The 25,146-nt window shown below is 38.0% G+C and overlaps 1 protein-coding gene across 1 annotated transcript in view; it reads left to right on the forward strand.

Annotated features, from left to right (window-relative positions):
- dis3 (DIS3 exosome endoribonuclease and 3'-5' exoribonuclease) overlaps positions 1–25,146 on the forward strand; it is a 250,698-nt gene that overhangs the window by 38,121 nt on the left and 187,431 nt on the right. Inside the window, exons 2-7 of the mRNA XM_065254845.2 lie at positions 8,032–8,189; positions 9,532–9,725; positions 9,882–9,955; positions 10,040–10,207; positions 22,425–22,586; positions 22,787–22,903. Of these exons, the coding sequence (XP_065110917.1) occupies positions 8,032–8,189; positions 9,532–9,725; positions 9,882–9,955; positions 10,040–10,207; positions 22,425–22,586; positions 22,787–22,903 (873 nt within the window). The remainder of the gene's footprint in view (positions 1–8,031; positions 8,190–9,531; positions 9,726–9,881; positions 9,956–10,039; positions 10,208–22,424; positions 22,587–22,786; positions 22,904–25,146) is intronic.

Here is a 25,146-nt window from a genome sequence, read left to right on the forward strand (position 1 = left end):
AGTTGTCGCAAAAAATTACACAAGAAGAACCATTACGTATACAGAGAGTTATACTTGTGCCTGTGATCCAGGTTACATTCATTGCTCTTCGTATGATCAGTGGTGGTACCGCATCACACACACATTCATGCCCCCCATCTGTTTCGGGTGACGACGGGAATCTGTGTTGGCTATGCTTAATGCTTTCACATGTTGTGTCCAATGGCCGCTGACGGGCAGCGAGCTGACAATCAGCCCAACATATTTCTGTGCCCTGTATATTTACCCTCTGCACTTGTTCTCTTTCAACTATGTGCCAATGGAGACCATTTATATAGCAATATACAGCTCTTATGGAGGAAACTCAGCGCGCAGCCATACTCTTAATGTGCCCGTTAAAGACGCGCTGCAAAGAAAAAGGGGGCAAGATAATGTCGGGTGTGATCCTTCGCACCGCATAGCCATCCGTCTTCAAATGCAATGCACAACGCTCAACCCCGCTCACTAAATGCATCCGTTACACACGAGCGGCAGAGCAATGGGGACAGACTGAGTATAACGAAGTGTGTTGAGTGTGGCCGCTCGCTCCACACAGCGATCCGTCTCGACACACACACACTAAGCAGTGCACAATGCATCTCGCAAGCCCCCGATTGGTGGAAACATTGCACTATGCATTGCACTATATATATATATATATATATATATATATATATATATATATATATATATATATATATATATATATATATTTCACACACACACACATATATTTAACCATTACTAATAGCATCCTACACGCCTAGCTATTATATATATATATATATATGTGTGTGTGTGTGTGTATATATGTGTGTGTGTGTGTGTGTGTGTGTGTGTGTGTGTGTGTGTGTGTGTGTGTGTGTGTGTGTGTGTGTGTGTATATGTATGTATGTATGTATGTGTGTGTGTGTGTGTGTGTGTGTGTGTGTGTGTGTGTGTGTGTGTGTGTGTGTGTCAACGGCTGTACAGTGGTGTTGCAAACTCTGTATGTACTGCATTGCATATGTGTATATATATATATATATATATGTATATGTACATACAGAGTTTGCAACACCACTGTACAGCCGTTGACAACCTCTATTAAATGGCAACCTTGCTTCAAAGCACACAATATGTAACTGGCACCCGACAGGTGCAAATATCAGGAGCACTCTGGATATGAGTCTGCTCTGAGATATTCCACCCGAGACACTGCTGTGCTGGTGACGAACGCCTCTGTGGTTGACCGATTGGCTTACAAGTTCACAGCGCACCACCTACTGTACCAGACAGCAATTTGCGCCTGCTCTTCATTAAGCAGCTCATGTCCTGGCTGCCGCAAATGCGACACAGACTTAAGGGCTGTTAAGGACTTAGACTGTTTGAGATTGGTTTGGACAGATGAATCAGTACATGATGGTGGAAAGTGTAAGCTTTGTCCTTATCCCAGTTGCGCTTTGTATGAAACACGTTGTGCTCGGCCAAGTGCCAGCGGTTACGTGTTGCCCCAATTTGGTTTTGCTGCTTTTACACGCAAAATCAGTAAGGACAGCGAGCCCTTTCTACAAGACGCCCTCTTTACGTAGCGGCTGTGACGGTGTGAAGCAATGACTATGACCCGGTGACCTGTCACGTGTCGAACGTTCTATCTTTGCAGCTGTGAGCAGATGAAGGAGAAGTGGGCTGTCTACCCCAAGGGTTTTCATGCAGCTATCGCTGCATTTCATGCTGGTGCCTTGGGCGCCCAGTGGCCAGGCACAATTAATTCTCTTAAGTTAGAGAAGTGGCCAATCATTTGCCTATTTTAGTGCCGTCATGGGCTGTATATGCCCTTAAGGGACTATGTGCCAAAACCACCCTCAGCGCAGTTAGAGCTAGTGTTGCTTTCGTCAACGAAAAGTATGACAAAATATCCTCGTCAACGAACCTTTATCACGTGACGAAAACGAGACGAGACGCAACGTAAATGCTGGTCATGTGACGAAAACTATAATAAAATGTATAATACCATATTGTTGACGAATAAAAACGAGACTAAAAGTGGTTTACTAAATAAAAACTATGCTAAAATGTGTCTTCATTTTCGTTGACCAAAACGAGACGAGACGAAATGTTATAACGTTATTTCGTCTAGCCATCTCCTGGCACCCCGCCACCTGACTTCAAATTATCATGTGTGTTCAATGGCGCTCTGCAAATCGATCCGCAAAAATATGTAAACGTACCGCGAGAGCGATTAGAAAGCATGCAGAGTAGTCTGTTCTCGCGATGCTTTGATATCATACGCAATCCGTTTGCGCAGTAACACGCGACACGTCACGTTTGATGGCCAGCTGCGCCCGCGAATACACCGCCGCATCAAGTCTTCAAATGGAAACGAAAAGTCCAAAATGAAACCCGTGCATCGTTTTCAGGTGAGTTCACAAGGCTGTTAATATGTATAGCGTTGACTGCTGCCACCGCGAACTCATCTGTGTGATTTAAATAATATAACAATGTACCAGTTTGCATCTTCAGTCGTTTAAATGACATGTGCTGCGTTGTTTTTTGAAGCATGGTAAATATATATATGCTAAAGACATTGTTTTATAACTTATATGCTACCAACAAGGGTCTGTGTCCTTATTTATTATTTGAATTAACTAAACTTGCTTAACTGAATGCTTGAGTGTTAAATCAATCAAACAGCTGTTTTATTAAGAACATAACCATACATACAAACTTTTGCTTTTGTTAATAGACATCTGATGTTTTTTTAAAGCTGGCTTTTAATTTACTTACAAGAAAGATATTTAGTAATTCTCCCAAATTGCTTGGATTTATACTGACACGTAAAATTAGCTTTGTCACATTATAGTGCCATTAGCTACACAAATACAGATATACTATATTGCATATTTGTATAATTGTAGTTTGTGTTGCTGTCAAAATACAATTATAAATGATAACAATAGCATTTTAATAAAGTGCTATAGCATTTTAATAAAGTGCTATTCTCACACATAGCCTACTATAGTTGTGATTTTGTTGTAGTTTTTTAACTAAAGGTGACACCACCGTAAAAGTCAGCTTATGGCACCCATCTGACCAGCAGTGGCCCTGTGTGTGTGTTTCTGCTTAGACTACTCTGTTTTGATTATGTAGACCAGTGGTCACCAATCCTGGTCCTGGAGGGCCGGTGTCTCTGCAGAGTTTAGCTCCAACCCTAATCAAACACACCTGAAGCTCCTTACTTAGCTGCTTCAGGTGTGCTTGATTAGGGTAGGACAGGGCTAGTCAACTGGCACCTTTGGCAGTTTCTCAATCGGAAGGCTGCAGCCTCCGGAGGTCGCATATGCAAACTGCATACTGTATGTCATCAAGTTTAAGTTAACTGAGCATTACATTCACAAATCATAAGCATATTACAACAATTTACGATTAACTAAGAATAATAGTCAACTTTATACTTGTTAAAATTCTGAAATAAGACTTAATGACGTATGCAGCCTGGAAATGCGACCTCCGGAGGCTGCAGCCTTCGGATTGAGAAACGACTATAGTCTGATTTTAATTCAGCGTGGTTACTTTTACCTTTCCACTGTACATGACAAATGACAGCCAAAAACACAGAAAGTGAGTCAGAAAGGGGCTGCCAACCATCTGTGGGTGCTTTATTATCTGATCCAATTCGAGCTTTTGGATGCGTTAAAGAAAATAAACTTATGCGGCTTCACCGCATGTGACCCGGCGACCGGAAGTGATGTATTTCAGTGTGTTCCAATCAAAACTGTGTGCAAAGTAAAAATTATTACTTTTTTTGTTTCACTTTATCAGTAACACTTGAATACTTTAAAAACAATTGATTACTGGTAAGTAAATTATTAACTATAAATATATTCGTAGATTAAAGGTTCTCTCCCATGACAGATTTACGATTAAACTACAATTTCATTACGACTGCCACTAGGGGGCGAACTCCCAACAGTTATATCTGTAATGTACAACGGAAAGGCTGTTTAGCCTATATATCTATAAAATATAAAAAAAGAAAACATGTAGTGCAATTTTAGTCATTAGGAGTGGCTATATGTTGTGAATACTTGACATGTCACAATTACTGAAAGTTAAACAGTTATAAACAAAATATGTTTAAGAGTGTTAATCTTTTACACTTTTACTATTAACATTTGACTCTTACATGTTGCAATTGTTTCTAAATATTAATAAAGAAAATATGAGTTTTCAGTAATTAAAAGGCAACACACCGGATACAAGAAGTGTGCATTTGTTTTGAAAATGCATGCTTTTTAATATGTTTTTTATATACTATAACAAAAGTAACAAAAACAACACACACATATATATGGTAAAAGTAAAAAATATGGGTAAAAGTTTGGCTGGCCCTCGTCATATTTACAATTTTAAAATCTGGCCCCCGAAGAAGAGTAGTTGAAGACCCCTGGGGTAGGAGCTAAACTCTGCAGAGACACTGGCCCTCCAGGACCAGGGCCCGGTTGCATAAAGCACCTTAAGTTTTTCCCTTAAGTATGACACTTAAGGGGTAAATTCCCCTTAACTAGTGTAAGAGAATAATTAAAGTGTTTTGCATATAATCCCTTAAATGGTTCTCTTAGGTAAAGGTAATCGTAAAGTGTTTCATGACAGCGACCCCGGTTTGTTGTTATAAAATACAATTGTTGCCATGGAGATGCAACAGAAAAAATAAAATTATAAATAATAAAATAAAATTAAGTAAAATATATATCTTCAAATCAAGTAAATTCCAATCAGAGCATCTTCCATGTCTGAAATGAATGTATTCTTATATCTATAAGGTATAATATAATGATAACTTTTTTTAATGGGTTTGGCTAAAAGAAAATTTTGGTTTTGTCTATACTACTGCTAGGTACTTATACTATATTGACTGGGTTCAATAGAATTGCATTACTAAAAAGAGACTAAAATACAATTTTCATTGACTAAAACTAGACTAAAAATGTAACCAGTTTTCGTCGACTAAAACTAGACAAAAATAGTCAAGGATAATTCTGACTAAAATAAGACCAAAATGCCCAGACTTTTAGTCGACTAAAACCTGACTAGACTAAAAAGAGTATGAACTGACTAAAACTAATAAAAACTAAAATGTCAGCTTGACACAAAGACTAGACTAAAACTAAAATTAAAACAGGCCGCCAAAAACAACACTGGTTAGAGCATAGACTGTTGCATTCTACCTTCCCATCTAGCTGATGTGAGCTGTGCCCGGTAGGGGTGTTATACATTTATCTAAGCACTCCGCTCTGACATTACTGCTAGAGCAACTCTTTATGCTTCAGAGATGGAATGTGGCATTCGTTAACGATTGCTGTGACCTGCCCAGCTCATTCTAAGAAATTTCCCTGCTCCACCTAAGCAGTCAGCTGCTGGGATCCAGCTGGGTTCACTGGATCATTAGGTGCTAATGAGGGCAGCACATTACTGCCACACTGGCATAGCGGTGTTATTCTAATTCGGCAGTCACACTATCCGACGCCTATTCATAGTTTGTACTGGATTGCCAGTACAGCTGTATTACTGCTGATGTATTAATATGGAGCCGCGTTTTCGCTTCTTCCTTGTACTTTCACGTTAGCTATCTTGGTCATCGTGCATCATATGTTTATACCAGCAAATACTCTGCGTGGATATGCTTGCTACCGCCTACGTTGGGTCGGCCTAGCCATTGCTGTTGTAATGTTACAGGTTGCTTATCTGCTGTAGGGCTGTAATAAGACCTACATGCAGCCTGTGACTGTATGCATTCTGTTCTGAATGAGCTTTTGATTAAGTCCCTAGAGACTCAGGCATCCAATGTACTGTGCGTTGGCTTACACAGACTGGGCGGGGATTGTGCACCGACTCAGCTAAGCATTGCAGCGCACGGACTTGAGTAAGCTTCACTGGAGCTGCTCTTCGCTGTTCTCATGGCGTGTTTGAATACATCCCCCATAGCGTCAGTGGACGCAATGTCGAGTGACCGCTCTCGAAAGCGAACGTCTCGGTTACTATCGTAACCTCAGTTCCCTGAGAGACGGGAACGAGACATTGCGTAAGCCGCCGTGTCACTGCTCAGATTCTTTCAATTGAACTAACAGTAGAGCGGATCTGAATATTTTGCCGCCTAAACAGGCTATATAGTAGCGAAAGTCCCGTCCCTATAAGGATGTCATGGGCGGCATTGGCCAGTACACTGGCGTTGTTCAATAAAAGCTTCAGAGAAACCGGAAGAGGAAGGAGTTCCCATAGCGTCAGCGGACACAATGTCTCGTTCCCGTCTCTGAGAGAACCGAGGTTACGATAGTAACCGAGACGTTTTAATGCACACCTTCCAGCCAATCAGAATCAAGTATTTAAACAGACCATGGTATAATCAACTTTTATAATTTTTTTTATTTAGGAGCACATGTATGGAACAGGAACTGTCTGCCTGAGTTCTAGGGGCTGTTTACACTTGGTATTAAAGGGGACAGAGAATGAAAAACCATTTTTACCTTGTCTTTATTGAATAATGGTAGTCTACCCGCATTCATGAACATACAAAAAGAGCTAGACATGCTAATCATCTCAGTCTCATAGAAATTCCTCTTTTAGAAAGTCATACAGAAAACGGCCCAATCTGAAAAACTGATGCTTATGACATCACAGGCATCTCACTGCCCATCCACTTTAAAATAATTGGCTACATTTTTTGAGTGGCAGCAAAGTCAAACAGTAATGAGATTGAAAGTAATTAAGCCAGTATGGGAAGCCAAATAGGTGCCAAACCACTTGTTTAAAATCCCCCACCCTAATAGAGCTATTTGAGAGAGGTTTTTAGGAAGCTTCTAAGGCATTACAGACCCAAACAAAAATGTTTTTGTCCACATGTCACATCACAGAACAAGGATAAATACCCCGTTCAATCATTCTTTGTCACCTTTAATATGTGTTTTCATCGATCAGATCACAAGTGGATGAGAGAAACACATCACGTTTACACCTGGTATTTAAATCCGTCTCTTTTGTCCACTTTTGACGGCTTCTGTCCTGAAAACTGTGAGGGGGTGGTCTGTGAGACGGTGGGCGAGTCTCTCTGCTGTCATTAAAACGCGAGCGGGAGTAATTATGAGTTTATATGGACGCGAACTAATATTAAGTCAGAGTCCGCTGCTTGTTTAGCAAGTAAACATGCTGCACAGTGTTTTGTACGTTTATATGTTAGAGCTTTCTCTGAATTTTCAGCGCAATTGATGAAATAGGATCGCGCAACTTTCACACGCTTTCAAAACGAAACTACGGAGATCACCCGCAGTAGTTTTATCAATGAAAGGCTAAAAATGGCGCTGTTCACCTTGCGTTCACGCCAGGAGTCAGAAAAGACGTAAAACTTGTGTTTAGTACCTCAGATTAGATAAATGGGCGGAGGTAAGGCGTTCGCGTGTGACTGTTCGAACACATTCAACCACATGTGCGTTTACACTACAAAAGCAATCCGATTGAAAGGGGTTTCGTCTACCTTTAAATGTGGTTAAAAGTGGTCGAAAGTGGACGAGCTTAAAACGTTTTGAACCCCGTTTACACCTGGCATTAACATCGTCCACTTGTGATCCGATCAATGAAAACGCATGTTAATGCCAAGTGTAAACAGCCTCCTAGCAATTTCCTGTTTCAGTCAAGGGAGAGTGACTTGATGCTCCATACATAATCATTTGCGCAATAATACATTTCTAAATATCAAATATTAAAATAAAAGTTTGTACTTATCAGTTTTGTAGTGGCACTAATGCGATAGCTAAAAAAAGAACACCTGCAGAAAATATGGTCACAAAATGTGACAATTTGGTCGCAGTCTGGAGCCCTGAGTTTGCTTTCCAAAAAGGGTTGATCCAGGAATTGAGAAACGATCCTTACCTCCAGATGGTTACACAGAAATAGCTTTTGCAATAGCTTAATTTATTTCACTTTGGACTACATTTATTTGTAAAATGGTAATGAACTGACATGGTACTCATTTATTTACAGATTGAGATCCTTGAAGACCCTCTGATTAGAAATGTCATCATCCTTCAGACAGTTTTACAAGAGGTGAGACACAGGAGCGCCCCAGTCTATAAAAGAATCAAGGATGTTATTCATGACAAGGAAAAGCATTTCTACACCTTTACCAATGAGCATCACAGGTAACACATAAACAACTTCATCTTAGCATAGCAGTCATATTTATAAACTGACTTGGTTTGTTTTCATATAACATAGGGCTGGACGATATGGCCAAAATTTTTATCGTCTGTATACTTCTAAATTTCGGTCGATACGATTAAACAAAAAAAACGATAACGATATGAATGTTATAAAAAGCCTTGAAGTAAACTGCAAAGAATACCCAAAACTAATGTCTGTACATACAAACTTCTAAACAAATGAATTGACCAAGTCTATGAAGTATTCTCCTATAAAACTATATAATATTTACAAAAATAAAAATGGTATAACTAAATTGATTTTTATTTGTATTTAGCCTTCATACAAAATTAAATGTAAACTCACTGTCAAATAATCAGACTTTAGGGCTCACCTTTAATATTAATAAGGTTCATCTGAATGTCAGTCAGTGATAAATGCTGTAATGCAGGGGTTTCAACTAATGGATCATTTTAATAACACATTCTTTAGTCACAGTATTAACTTTCATAGTTCCATAATTTTGATCAATTTACTATTATAGTAACATGTGGAAAAATATAATTAAATAGCCTAGGTAAAAGTGACCCTAAAACTTTTGAATGGTAGTAGGCTATTTAATGATAGCCTACATAGATAATTGGTCAGAAACATTTATATCAAAGCTCTATTTGTAATTGCATAGCAAGCTACATAATCATATATTAGATACTAGCATGCTACATCATATACTCATAACGAGACAAATAGCTGCCTACATACTTTTATCTATTGCACGTTTCTTCCCCCCTTTTTTAACATGTGAACCTGATTTTTCTCATCCGTAGTTCAGTTTGTGTTTTACGTCTCCTCTTCTCCCTCCCTATATGGTGTCACAATTGGAAGCTGTGACTTGACCAAACTAACCCCGCACCTCCTTCTCGTATTCTGAGTGACATTTCTTCTTTGGGCGAACACCAGATTCATTGATCTCATAATAACAATGATATGATTTGACGCGAGGCACAGATGAGTGATTTAAATACGATCAGGCATTACGTTTTCCGGAATGCGCGGCTCATGGTTGCTTAGCTGCGAAAGACGCCGCGCCCTCTGAAGGAAGAAGCGCATTGACCGGCGTTTAACCGGTGTGTTTTTAGACGTGACATGCGAACGGCCACATGACGCTGTAATACATGTCGAAATATCGGAAATGTGTTTAGAAGCCATATCACCGTTATTGATAAAATATATACCGCAACATATATTGATATTGAATTATTGTCCAGCCCTAATATGACATCTCAAGCCCTTTGTTATTGTTAGGATGATGAATATGGCTCATATTATTTCTCTTTCAAGGGGTACCTTTATTGATCGCGAGCAAGGAGAGAGCGCTAACGATCGCAATGATCGAGCCATTCGTGTTGCTACTACATGGTACACAGACCACCTTGCCAAAGCAACCCATGATGGCACCCTAAAAGTGGTTATGCTGACCAATGATTGTGCCAACAAAGAAAAAGCAGAGCAGCATGGTTTACTAGTGTACAAATGTAAGAACCAACTACCTAGCCTCTTTAATTTTTGCCTTTGATGTCATGTAAAGTCATTTTTAAATTCAAGTATTTATTCTGTATGAGAGAATATTGCTGTAGATTCATAGAAAATAACATTCTTGATATCTGTTATATATTTGATTATTTATGTAGGTGAGGAGTACGTCAAAAGCTTGATTGGCCACCCTGAGCTTGTGGACAGACTGGCATTAACATCTGATGATCAAGTGAGTAGCTTTTGATTGTACATCATGTTTTGTACATTTGCTTGTTTTGTTATGTTATGATTTCTCTTTATTGGTTCTCTTTAGAATGACATCACTGGCAGTAAGTCGCTGTTTTCAGAGCACCTGCCATTATCCAGGATCCAGGCTGGCATTAAGAATGGTATATTCCTTCAGGGCACATTCCATGCAAATAGAGACAACTATTTTGAGGGTACGGTCTCCATACAGCGAGATGACAAAGGTATAACTGAGGTAAGCATGTTATCATAAATAGAGGAAAATTAACTTTTAACTTAAATTAAATGGTATTTACTACCCATTTTGTTTATTTTGTAAGTGAAAAAAGGGTCTCTAGTCAGAAAAAATAGAAGTACAGTGTTGCTCAAGAACAGCTTGAGCATAAGGAAAATTGGTCTTTGTTTTTATGTATTATTTTGTAGTTCCGTTTGTTTCTTTTGTGATGGCGAGCCAAAGAAAATATTCACCTTGACATACAATACAATTATTTTTGGGCGATATGCCCCATTTTGAGATCGTCCTATCGTCAGCCTGTGAGATCGGCGATACACGATAGTATCGTGGGGCAGGGGAGTAGTTTACTAATTTATTTATGTGTTCATGTTTTACTCCTTATAACAAGTCACTTGATTGGTGGACAAAAAAGAACAAGAGCAACACCGTCATGACCTTCTTAAAACTGATGCCATTAATGCGAGCGCAGCATGAGTGGTCTTCTATGAGCCAAATAGTGTGCACGTCACTCCTCTCTTTGTCAAGTTATATTTTCTATGGTTATGGTGGCATTTGGATATCTGGTTAGCATTACAAGGATCTGTGGTGGTAAAGACTGGGTGCGCATTTGACGTCTTGTTGAGCTGCGCAGACCGGCGTAAGACATCAGTACCATGTATAATTCTAAAGCAAACCAATAAGTCTGCTGCTAAAGTGCACCCGTGCCACACCAACCCTGCCATTCCGCACAACGCTGTGAAGCCAAAATCACCTTACATCACTGAGGCAGTAATTTTTGGATTCACTTCGCAGGGAACTACACTGCGACCAAAATGGTTGCATATGCGACCTTTTGAACTGCCATTGCGACCGTAATTTTAAATGGGTCGCAAATGTGCTACCTAATGTTTTAGACAATATGCTATGATTTACTATGAGCATTTATTAAAACAGAAATGTGGATTTTAAGAATGCGTTTTATAACGTGCTCTGAGCCTTCAACACGTTGGCTTCATTTTGCGTGAAAGCACGTCGTGTCTCTCCCTATGAGTGTGTGTTCGCGTGCTCTCTGTTTCTCAATGAATTTGGTGCGACGCGAAGCAAGCTCAGTGTCTTCCATGTTTCTGAACTTGAGCAGAGGTCTTTCTTCACTGAGGATGCGGGACCCGCATGGTTCCGGGTTTATATTTTAAATGGTCAGTCGGGTCCGGTTAGGACCTAGTTTAATTCCTTTGGGTCCCAAGTCTGATTAATATTGTGTGTATAACCCGAGTCGATCGGACAACGGCCATGAGCGCTACCGCGCTAAAGCTCGAGTGCAGTTTTAGCGTGCCTCCGGTTTCTATGGCGATGGTTCTTGTTACGACCATGCGCTGCATTTTCTTTATCACATTTTTTTAAATAATCTTATTATTAATTAACCACATCTTTTCTAAAACCATATCCAAATTTAAAAAGTTTGCACAGAGATTGTAGCAAAAAGCAGTGCTAATGTCAAGCCCATATTGCACTGAAACGAGCAAAGCTTAAGCTGACCCGGGATATAAAAAACGCAAAGCAATGTAAAGTCTGTCATCGGGACAGCAAGTAGACTTTTAAATCTGAAATAATGAGTGGATTAAGCTTTTTTAGTCGGCAAGAGAGAAATAGAAAGATAGAACATAAGCAGTAAAAGTGCCCATCTAATAGAAATTATAACCATCATAACATCAGACACATTTATAATCTATAGACCTGCACTGTCTATTAATATACTATACATAGTATTGTATTATATTGAGTTTGATAAAAGGGGTCTAATTGCTTCATATATCAGTGCAAAAACAGTAAGTGTTTTCGTGGTTCTTTGACAAACAGTGTCAGCTTTGTCAATGGCAAAGAAAGTTTGGGGTGGTTAGATTAATGAAATATAATGTGAAATAAATATTAATTTTCAATAAATCAGTATTGTATTGTGTTGTGTCACACATTATTAGTTCTTCGTCACATGTATAGTAGACCATTATTTGTCAGTGGGTAATGACCGGCTACCACCACAAGTAAATTTCAGATCTGTGGGAAACACTGCAACGTTTAAGAAAACAAGAAGGTATGTGGTTTAAAGAGCCACACAGATCCAAAATCGAAACTTACCTTTATTGCAGTGTGTCATGTAGCTGTCCATCAATCTAAACAACGTTTAAAGTAGTTAAACCAAAAAGTGCACGATTAATAAAGTTATTGGCTTCTAAAGTAGGGAATCGACTCTGAATCGCTGAAACGAGTCGTTATAGGGAGTGAGTCTTCTTCCTGATATTATCCATGTCACACGAACTTATCCACGTCACATGAGATACTAATCTCCGCCTACAGCCTTGCCCGGGAGAAACGAAAACTATGACCCGCCCACAGCTAGTTTGTGTGTGAGTGTAAACATCAGCTCATGCTGTGTTTTCAGCTTGTGTTGTTTTCACTACCAAAGGAGACTTTTCAAGGAGGAATATACTAAACGTGTCTGGCTGTGAAGAATCAGTGGTTAAAATAAATTTTTATCGGAGGGATTTAGACGTTTGGCAATGAAAGATGGTTCAGTACCCACTTTATTTGGAACAACATGCGTCTCCTAACCACAAACTGTAAGTATGATTATAGCTACATACTTGCTTAAAAGAGTGTTAAATGTCTATATTCGTTTTTATTGCTTGGATTAATGATGAATGATATCGTTGTTTAAACTCTAACTTATATACTGTCAGAGTCACGATAGCAAGCGGTTTTGCTATGACCCGGTTAGTTTACATAATGCTTAAATGAGTGTAAAATTGTTAGTTTCAATCGTCGTTTGTATTGTTTGGATTAATGATGAATGATGTTGTGTGTTTAAACTTCTAATTTACTGTCAGAGAGTCACGTTAGCAAACGGCTAACGCATGCTCATTTACGGTTTTGTTATGACCCGGTTAGTTTACATAAATGCTTAAAAGAGTGTAAAATGTCTATATTCGTTTTTATTGCTTGGATTAATGATGAATGATATCGTTGTTTAAACTCTAACTTATATACTGTCAGAGTCACGATAGCAAGCGGTTTTGCTATGACCCGGTTAGTTTACATAATGCTTAAATGAGTGTAAAATTGTTAGTTTCAATTGTCGTTTGTATTGTTTGGATTAATGATGAATGATGTTGTGTGTTTAAACGGTTAATTTACTGTCAGAGAGTCACGTTAGCAAACGGCTAACCCATGCTCATTTACGGTTTTGTTATGACCCGGTTAGTTTACATAAATGCTTAAAAGAGTGTAAAATGTCTATATTCGTTTTTATTGCTTGAATTAATGATGAATGATATCGTTGTTTAAACTCTAACTTATATACTGTCAGAGTCACGATAGCAAGCGGTTTTGCTATGACCCGGTTAGTTTACATAATGCTTAAATGAGTGTAAAATTGTTAGTTTCAATCGTCGTTTGTATTGTTTGGATTAATGATGAATGATGTTGTGTGTTTAAACTTCTAATTTACTGTCAGAGAGTCACGTTAGCAAACGGCTAGCGCATGCTCATTTACGGTTTTGTTATGACCCGGTTAGTTTACATAAATGCTTAAATGAGTGTAAAATGTTAGTTTCAATCGTCGTTGTTATTGCTTGGATTAATAATAATGAATGATGTGTATTGATGTTGATAATGTCTTCTCAGTAAATCATGTTAGCACGAGGTCAATACATGTTGCACTGTTGTTGGTCTGTGCCACCGATATGTGGTCTGTGAGACTGATCTGTGATCTGTGCAAAGACACTCTGTCAGTTGACCAATCAGAGCAGAGTAGGCTACTGAAAGGTGGGGTTTAGGCAGACTTGAGTCGTTGAACGGCTTCACACGAATCGTTTGGGGATCTCTGAGAAATGGGGTAATTTTAAATTTATATTTTGAGAAAATTACAGTGTTTTTTGACCTTGCATGCATTTAAACCTGTTGTCCGGGACTTATAAATAGTGATAGGATGCTTAAAATTGCCATCTTACTGGCTCTTTAAAAGATGGCAAGTAAAATAAAAAGCATATCTGTATGCAATACAGTTTCATTATTGTTCATTATTATCCAGAGCGCCTTGATATAACTTGAAAAAAATATGTGCGACCAAATCATATTTTGCGCAAGTAACTGAAAAAGTTGGTAGCACAAGTGCCACCAGTGGAAAAGGTTAGTGTAGTTCCCTGCTTCGGTAAGATGAAAATCCAGTCAGTCAGGTGCAAAAAATGTACAGCGCCGTCACAAGTTAACTTATATCATCTCATATTTATACATAAAATGTAGGGATACACACACGAGCATTACATCTTGACTAAGAACAGGTGAGAGGATGATACGATACAGGTAATCGCTAAAATGATAGTAAAAGACTTAAATATGCTTAATCTTATAAAGCTTGTGCTTTGACTGGATCAGGAGTCAGGAGTTAAACTTTCTGCTCAGTACATATTTTCGTTTAAGTCTTGCATTTTGTGCAGATATGTGCACGTTATGTAAAAAATTTATCTTGTATATAAAGCTTAATATTCTGTAGTGTGTGTCATATCTAGTAAGCGCTTAAGTTTGTTCTTATTAACTCTTTAGTTTCACTTCATCACGCAGCTTTTTCTATAAGAGGTTTGTGTTAAAAACATTTCATTCATTAATGGATAATTCCGGTATTTAACACTTTGAGTCTCATTTCTGGTTTGTTTTGGATGAACTACAGTGATGGAGACTGAATTTTTGGCAATGGGTTGTGTCTTGACTTTTTGACTCATTTAGAAGCGTCTCTTGACTTCTTCGGAATGGAAGTCAACGGCCATGCACAAACATGTCATTACAACAACACTTAATGTTCATTTTTAAAGCTGTGCTACTCACCGAGTGGTTTGTGGTGTTCGTTGATGATCAAAAACAAATATATCGGTGCAATGTATGATTTCAATCCGTGTTATTCGCTATAGTGGAACAATTTTTTTCAGATACCTCACAACCGCGTATATACTTCCGCGTTATATTTGAGTCTGAAGCGTTAGCACACTCCCGACCACTTGTTGGCGACAACCACTTTGCCGTACAAGGACGCTGAACGGAACTCGTCTAGCGTATAGACCGGGTGTGCCTCATAAGCCTCGAAAAGTGAAGCCTCTGGCTCTTTGATCGCCCCCTGGTGGCTGGCTGCAGTACAAGTCATAAACCTCGCCCTCTCCATTCAAACGAATGGGACTCTGCTCTAAATAAAAAAAATTATTTACACTTCCAATAAAAGTTTCCGAAAGATGGTTTTGGTCCTTTCAAGTAGTTTTTATCACGCTGGTATATGTTCAAGTCTTCATTATTGTGGTAAGTTTCATTTAAGCATGTAATTTGATGCAATAGAAACGGGGAGTGACGTTATGATTGGGGTGGTGGAATTGGTCGCGCGGGCGTTTGGGCGGAAGTTTGATACCGCGGCTCCACCTCTGGCTCCACGGACGATTCCTTCTGCTCATGCCTTGGCTCCAAACTGACGTTTTTACGTAACATGGCGGCGACCGTGGTCGGACATTTTTGGCTTTAATTCATTACAATGGTGGGAGGCGACGTCGCGTCGTCCATCTTTTTTACAGTCTATGGTATAGACAGTCTAACGTATAGACAAGTTAACGCGTCAAATCGCGGGGGGCGCCATTACTCTACACACATGCATTTCATTTCCGCCGGAAGTGGTTTGCGCAGCGTCTGCCAGTGTAAACACAGCGATTTGGGAACATGGTTCTACTACTTTGACTGGAGATTGCGTTACTCTCCCCCACCCGAATTCAGTGCAGAACTGGGAGGATAACATGACGACGTGGCCCAGCATAACATACAGCAAGATTTGCTCCTAACTTCATGCAATTCATGGCAATAGATGGAAAAGCAATGGACAATCTGAAATCCTCCAAGGCATGAACTGGATCTAATATCATCATGAACCGAACACTTGTTTATTAATAAACAATGAAAATGTCTCAATGAAATATTTTACATATTCATTACTTTTGCTGGTTCTTTGAGATAGCTTTTAGGTGCTGTTTATATGAACGTGTCAACACTGCATCAGCACCGAAAAAATTGAGAGCAACAGAATAAGATTTGTTTGACTTATCGCGCTTATTGCGGTTTGGAAAGAAACTGCTTGTTGCAGTACATTTTAATTATAGTGATTTGTCATGAAACATTGATGGAGCAGCAAAATGACATGACAAAGTAATTTTTTTAAATGGTGTTTATTACGTTTTGGAAAAGAGCTCTTCGTATATAAAATGAACACACACATATAGAACATATTCCAATTCCCAAGATATTAAATAAGCAAATCAACAGAGGTGGACACTACTTGAGTATTTTTACTTTCTACAAATTTTACTTTCAAAGTAAATTTTCATGTATTTGTATTTTATCAGTGTTTTTCTTTGGAAAACATACATTCCAAAGCATATTATCATAATTTTTACTCCACTACATTTCATAATTTCAAGTTTTTGGTTTATATTTAATATTTAAGTACATTAAACATCTAGAATTATTTTTACTTTTACTTAACTCTTTCACCGCCATTGACGAGATATCTCGTCAATTAAGAGAAAACGCTTCCCCGCCAATGACGAGGTTTTCCTTCTTTCCGCAATACCGCTATTATCCACCAGGTGGCACCCGTCCGCAACTTTTTAAACCCGGAAGTATTGCCCTATGGCAAGCGGCTGCATGTCCGTGTCTGTTTTAAAGATTGCTCTGAATGGGATCTCTATGAAAAGTTCATCACAAAAACCGAATTATCTCTGCTTTTTGCTCAAAATGTGGTGTTTTTGCAGAAACCTACCCATATTCAAAAGCTGATTACAAAATAACCACTGAAGGTAGGATGAAACGTTTTTTTTTTTTTTTTTTTTAAAGCAGAGGGTCTGTTTTTTCATTTGGTATATTTTATATTTATATATTTAAAGAAGAACTTTTTCTGGAAGGCATTAAACTTTGGTGAAAATCATGAAAAACGCTGGCGCTGGCTGGGAACTTTTTTTTAAAACGCTGGCGGTGAAAGAGTTAAGTAAAAAGTACTTTTGTGTACTTGAGTAAAAGTACACAATTTTTATGTAATTAGGTATTAAATACATTTTAATATGCAATATTAAAGCAATACACAGTATGATTCTATGCTTAAGAATGTAGTGAACATTTATTAGTAAAGTAAATTTTTTCCCAAGACAAACACTCTGATAAAGCACAGATGCTTGGAAAATTTACTCTAAAGTACTCAAGTAGTGTCCGCCTCTGTAAATAAATAATAAACTCTTTTTACTATATATCTCTAGGTCCGAGTTGGTATCAGGCTTGCGAAAAAATTTAAAACAATGGAGCGCATGGACATTGCCTTTTTGTAGCTGGTTTGTGGTCGTAGCACTCACTATCTAACCACTCGTTCAGGTGCTTTCTCGAGTGTTTGCAACCAACTATCGCACACGTCGTTCCCGAACCACTTTTCTTCATGTTGTAATCCTCTTTGTCACTGCGATATCAGTGCTTTGTCAGCACAACAGAGCTAGCTAGCAAAACAAACCCAGCCCGCCAGAACAGAAGTGGGTTGCATTGATGGGAGGAGTTTAAGACGTAGACAGTCACAATCGAGCTCAACTTCAAACCTAAGGCTGGTCACTGAGCCATCAAATATGGGAAAATTTTCTTCTGAGAGAAACCGAGCGAATAAACTACAACCACATGTAAACAGACCCCTTTTCTGTTTCCGACGGCGGAGTGACATTTCAGCGAGCAATGCGTTAAATGCCAAATAAGACACGACAGAAACTTCGCTACACTACTTGTTTTTAATCATCAACGAACACCACAAACCACTTGATGAGTAGCACAGTTTTGAAAATGAACGTTAGGTGTTGTTTTAATGAAATGTTTGTGCATGGCCCTTGACTTCCATTTTGAAGCAGTCAAGAGACGCTTCTAAACAAGTCAAAAAGTCAAGACACGACCCATTGTCAAAATTTCAGTGTCTATCACTGTAGTTCATTCAAAACAAACCAGAAATTAGACTCAAAATTTTAAATACCAGAATTATCCTTTAATAATCTAGTATGTGTTTATTGGTTTGTCATAGTTTCTTCAAAATTAAGTTTTATTTGAGTGTTTTTAATAAAAATATTGGTTGATACATACTCCCCCGCCCCCAGTTAATTGATTACTGTTTTTTCAGACCTATGGATTAATTGAAATGAAAAAAGACATGCATGCACATCCCTAATATGTAAGGTCTTTACACACCACTGAATACATAGTTGTGTATATTTTATTCCATTTCTGTCAATAGATCTTCCTAAAGTTTACACATTGAATGGTAATGCATTGTTTGATTGGAATGTATGACCCCATGCCAGTCAAAACTAAATTATTTTGGATATAATAAACTCCCTTTATTAGCGCTACGTTTTACTAAATGTGGAGAAAAGCTCTTTCACATCCTCCATTGTGCAGTTCACTAATTGATCGCTCATTGATCATATTTTCAGTTTTGAAACTTACAGGATGTTCATTTAAGTATGATGACCTCTCATATAACAAATTATGAAGTTAAAATTGATTGTTTGATTCACAGCTCCTTTAAATGCACAAATCATATCTGTATGTCCAAAATCAGCAGTGTAATCTAAGTCTCTTTTGGCGCTTTTCCATTGCATAGTACCCCACGTTTTAGTTTAGTTTGGGTCGGGTCAGCTCACCTCACTTTGGCGTGGTTACCATTTCCATCGAGTTTACTATCACTTCGAGTGGGAGGGATTATAGGTGTGTCGTAATATTTGCGCTGCCTACTGCTGTGACATCATACAAATGAGAGCGTCGTTGCACATTAATTTATTTCTCAGTAAAATTAAAGCTCCACTGTGTAGGATCTACTCCCATCTAGGGGTGAAATTCTATATGACAACCAACTGAATATTACTTTCTAGCCCCCCCCCCCCATTGGGAGTGTGTTTTTACTCGTACAGTGGCCGTGTTATGCCAAGGTTAACATGGCTTCCAGTACAAAGCAAAGGCAATGAAAAATAAAGAACAATTTGCAATGTCCTTTGCCTGTGATCCGTCATAGGACACAGATTTATGTTAAACGTTGAAAAAGTCAGATTTTTATGATATGTCCGCTTTAAAGGGACACTTCACCCATTTGCATAAAGCTTTGCATAGTTAGAACCCCAGTCATGTTTTTGAATGGTCGTGCATCATTACCTCAGTTGTCGCTCAGACAGGAGAAATACAAATTTCAGTGTTGCACTTCCTTCTTTCAATGATGTAATAATCATCATTTTGCATCATTGAATGAAGGAAGTACCATATCTTTGTTGAGGGAGTGAGACTACAAACACCCCTTTTCTCGGTCAAATAGGCACCAAATTCTAAATCTATGTTACATTTGAAGAGTTTGAATCCAAAACGCAATAAATCCATTTTGACAAATTTCGGTAAAAACATGTTTTCTATACCAAGAAAGTGAAAAGATGAAAACCACTATTTTCTGTTACAAACTTTCAAATAGCATATTTAGGTTATAAAAACATAAAAAATTTTAATCCATAACGATTTTCAAAGATTTATTATAAAAACTGATTATTTTTTCCACAAAATGCAATAAATCCATGACAAGTTTTTTTCAAAATGCTATAAATCTATTGAATCAATATATAAATGTGCATTCATCTTTGCCATTTTATATTCATTTAGTTGACTAGTGTTATACACTGATAAAAAAATAAACATTAATGGCATTAGTCAAAACACTTACTTTGTCATATTAAGAACACTGTCATTGCTGCGGTTATACTTGACGTTGTCGCTTAACATTTTTCACAGCGATCAGCTGTCAAATGTTTTGGTTCTGCTTGATTTTCGTTGACTTTGAGTAAAATTATGGAAAGTTCTTCATAAGATCCCCTGGGGTCAATGTGTTAGCATGACAGAGCTTGATGCTGTCGGGAGAACAAGCACCCGTCTCCCGAGTGCATCTTGCGTAAATTATTAGATGTTGATGGCTTACGTTTCTTTACCGTTACAGAAAACCATCACAGGTTTATCAATGCCATTAAAGTAATATTTTGTTTGTTTGTTGATCACAAAGTAGATGAGGAAAACTAGGACTCTGTGTACTCAACGCGCCGCCATTGTTTGTTTACATTGCGTGGAATGGTGCACTGTAATGTGTGGAGCGGATTTATTGCATTCTGTGGAAAAGGAGTGGCGTTTATCGCGTTTTGGGAAAAAAGGGAGAAATGATGACAGAATAACACGGCAGATATTGGATTTTGCGTAAAATTAAGAATTTACTTTTAAATACTGACCTGATATAATACTGATTCTGGCAGTAACTCATTTTTTTCAAAAATGGTGTTAATTGCATTTTGGAACCAAACTCTTAATTTCGACTACAAATATAACACACTTTCAATAAAGATTAATGTTTCTATGGGTGAAATGCTCCTTTAAATCACATACAAAAAGCAACCATAAACGTAGCTTTGACACTTCTTTTTTCATCGACGCGAGGAAAATATATAGGGGCTGTTACACTTGGTATTAAGATATATTTTCGTCGATCGGATCACAGGTGGATGAGAGAGACATATCACGTTTACACCTGGTATTTAAATCCGTCTTTTTTTGTCCATTTTCTACCGCTTCTCTCTAGATTACTGAGGGGAGGGTCTGTGGACGAGTCCCTCTCCTGTCATTTAAACATGAGTGGGAGTAATGACGGGTTTAAATGGACGCGAACTAATATTATGTAAGAGTCCAATGCTTATGTTTTAGGTAAACATGTTACACAATGTTTTGTCTGTGTAACATTATATGTAAAAGCTTTCTCTGATATTGGTGAAATAAGATCGCGCAACTTTCACACGCTTGTAAAATGAAACTAAAGACGCGCAGATCAGCTTTAGTTTTATCAATGAAAAGCTAAAAATAGCACTGTGACGTTACACCATGTGTTCGTGCTAGAGTTCAGAAAAGATGTAAAACATTGATCTCAGTACCTCAGATTACATAAATGGGCGGAGAGACGGCGTGTGGCTGTTCGAACACATTAAACCACATGCGTATTTACATTAACAACAGTTATGCATAACCATGGTATTAGCCAAGCAACTATAAATCTTCAAGTTAACACCATAGACTGTATAGATTTAAACAAATATGCTGAATTTCCGGAGCGTCGTTATGAATTAATACAGTAGTAATATTGGCTGTAGTCGCCTCGTTCTTTTCATCAACGGCTCGCGGTTCGTCTTTTCACATTTTCGTGCTTTACGTACCAACGTAGCATGGCAACAAGGAATGATTGACATTCATATTAGCCAATCTGCGCTCTTCATTTAACGCAAGAGCTTAATGGTGAAATTTGATTGGTTATGTAATGTTGGAGAGAACACTGAACCTGGAACAGCACACAGCATACACAATCTAAATCAAGTCACACCATAACAAAATAGGCAGTCGCAAAAATGCTCCCAAATATATTTTAAGGTCGCACAGCTTAAATTTCGGTCGCATATGCGATCAAAACAGTCGCAATTTCGAGCCCTGGGTACTACGTGCTGCACCCAGTGGAAAAGCTCCCAAAAGTAAGCTGACCCGACCCAAACTAAACCAAACCGTGGGGTACTATGCAATGGAAAAGCGCCATTTATAGAGAGATTGAAAAATAAAGAGTTTACGGCGCCCGCACGACCCCAGAGAGTTAATAAGAAAAAAGGCCTTGTAAGATGAGGGTAGAGCATCATTCCCTATCTTCTTTATGCTAAATTGACAATTTTTTTCTTCAGATTATGACATAATAAAGTAAAAGGACATCTAAAAAGATGTCTTCACTTTTAAAATGTCACTTTTTAGACTTGGACAAAGACTCTATTTTCTTTTTATGTCTGACAACAGAAACAAAAAATGTGTAAATGAGAACAGCTTTTTTCAGCATTTGGTGGTTTTAAAATCCAGTACTACATGTAATAGTTCAAAGTAAATGCAAGTACGAAGTGATGAAAGTGCTAATTAGGGTGTGGCATCATCCAGCACCATTATCTCACAAAGTCCTGTGGGAAACACTGGGAACATAATTTCATACATCAGAAATAAATTGTATTGGCAAAAGTGGGTGTTAAATATAAGAATTAAGCCAGGTGACAGACTCATGATCTTTAATATATGGTAAGATGTGCTTATATTATGGCAGGTTCTGCTTCAAGGGCTTCAGAACTTAAACCGGGCTGTGCATCAAGATGTGGTGGCTGTTGAACTCTTTCCAAAGGAACGCTGGGCTGCTCCCTTATCTGTTGTACTACAGGATGATGGTCCAAATGATGAAGATGCTGAGGAAGATGAGATTAAGAATACGGTATCGTCACATAGTTATCTGTTAATATTATTACTAATAATTGACCACAAAGTACATTGCAACAAGAGTGTAGTGTGTTTGGTGGATTAAGATTCATCCCACTGTAATATGGTTCTGAATTTTTAACAAGGTTGTACTGTTTTGTGACCTTTATGTAGCCTCTGTAACATATTTTGTGTCCATTTGTTGTTCTGTTGTAGACAGTGAGTATAGCATCAGACTCTATTGATCTAAAGCCCACTGGACAAGTAGTGGGCATTATAAAGCGGAACTGGAGGCCTTTCTGTGGGATGCTGTCTCAGTCACAGATCAAAGAGGTAACTGTTGTGTAAGCCAGTATTTTCTTTGCTGTGTTAGGATGTCAAATAGTGCTTTTCCACTGCATGGTAGGGTCACCACGAATTTGCTCAACACACTTTACTTTGGCTCGGTTTGCTTTGCCTCGGTTTTGGTCTTCAAAGTGGGTGGGACTTATTGTTCACTTATTTTTGTAGTTGCGCTGCCTCTACTGCTGTGACATAAGCGCGACTTGTCGACTAATTATTATTCCACGAGGAGAGACTTGGTCGAGGCATGACGTGGAGTTATCATTTCTAGAGAGTAATAGATGAACCAAAGTTGGCTCAAACACTCAATCAGAAAACATTCAATCAGACCAAAAAAGGTCTATCAAAAATATTGTGAATAATTGAAAAGCTCTAGTTTTTCATAATTTTGGGTTAGCTAAACATTAGTTTTCAGATTTTAAATTCCTGGGCAGCTGTTTATAATTTGCAGGTGTGCCTATATACAGTCATGGCCAAAAGTGTTGTCACACTTTGTAAATATGAGCAAAGAAAACTATAAAAAGAATCTACGATATTTTTTCTTTTAAGCTTTTATTAAAAAAGAATCACAAAAATATAATGTTTCATTGAAGTTAAACAATTGAAGGTGGGGGGGGGGTTACATTATAAAAATTAATGTTTTTCTCTTATATACACTGGACACAATTTTTTGCACCCATAGAAATTTTTATGAGTACAATTTCTCTGATGTATATTAACATTTTGATATATTTTTTAGCAAACCATGGTTAAACATAATGTTGTACAGTCGTGGTTTCCTGTTTCACGAGAGAATAAATATTAGGTAACACAAACCCCAAGTCCCCTTAATCATTCATCACAGTAGTTAAATCGAAAGACTATAGTTCTGATTTGCGGAAAAATTGAGCCCTGCGAAATAGAAAGTGGCTTTAAGGGAATAGCTAAACCATAAAAACATCTATTTCCACAATCAGGGAAATAATGAACATGTTTTAAATGTCTGGAGATGTTGCAAATCTGCCTGAAAGAGGACGTGTGTGTCTACATCGTCTTGCTCAGCAATAGGGCTGTCAATCTTCCTCTATTATCCCATTTGAATTTAATTCATTATTATTTTTCAATATACGATTTATAATCGATTATTTAATGCTCTAAATTTGACTTATTAATATTTACTATGTATCCATCTACACACACTGTAAAAACGGGCTTATGCATTGCCAATGCCACTTTGAGCTCGTAGTTGACTTGTTTTAAATTATGTCCACTAGAAGGCATTGCAGTATTACTAATAAACATGTAATTATTTACCAACAGGTGATAGCTTTCTTGCTTATAAATGATTAAACTTAGACACAAAATTAATAAAGTTGTCAACTTTAATAAACATTTTCATTGTCAACGCAACAGTTCTCTTTGTTCTCGTATGAGGGCTTCGTAGATTGCATCATTAGTTATACAATACTTCCACCACGACAGTGGATCGCTGTCGGTGGGTAGTGGGGTCTCACTCTCGTAGATCAGCATTTCTTGTTGCAACATATTTCCAATGTCCAAGGAATGCCTACCACCCGATGCGTCTGCGCCTAGGAGATAAACATTCCCAAAAAGGTTGGCCATAGCACTGAGAGCGGTTTTCTCCACTGCTCTGTTCTCGTCTTCCTCATAGCCTTCCTCTGCAATCGCTATCAGCTCCGGTTTAACTTTCTCACGTACCTCCTGCTGCTGGTCTCATTCCAAATGAATTAGCCGATGGAAACGCGGTTCGAGATAGCTAGCGGTATTTAACAGCATAAATGGGTCTTTGTTGTGAATTTTTTTTTATATCCAAATCCAATAGTAGTTTTAACATTCGATTAGTATTATTTTTTTTTATATTCAAATTATATTCGATTACTGAAATTCGTTCCAACAGCCCTACTCAGCAAGGAGAATAATTTGAGTTGACAAAGACTCTCCAAGGACCACAGATGGAGAACTTCAGAAATCAGTTGAATCTTGAGGCCAGAAAGCTTTAAAAAAATAAAAATGTAGCGAATGGAGGGATTACGAAATAGTGTTGTTTAAAACTTTGTTTTAAATCATCATTTTGATAATGATAAGTTATTCATTAAGAATTACAATGGTTAATTTAGATTTTTTTCTCCACCACCCTGTTAAGGGAAATTATTGTTTATCACTATTCCAATTCAGGGAATTGTTGATTTAGCTCAAATGCAAATACATAAAATTAATCGCCTATATATATATAT

Source organism: Paramisgurnus dabryanus, chromosome 4 (assembly GCF_030506205.2).
Source record: "Paramisgurnus dabryanus chromosome 4, PD_genome_1.1, whole genome shotgun sequence".
Lineage (NCBI taxonomy): Eukaryota > Metazoa > Chordata > Actinopteri > Cypriniformes > Cobitidae > Paramisgurnus > Paramisgurnus dabryanus.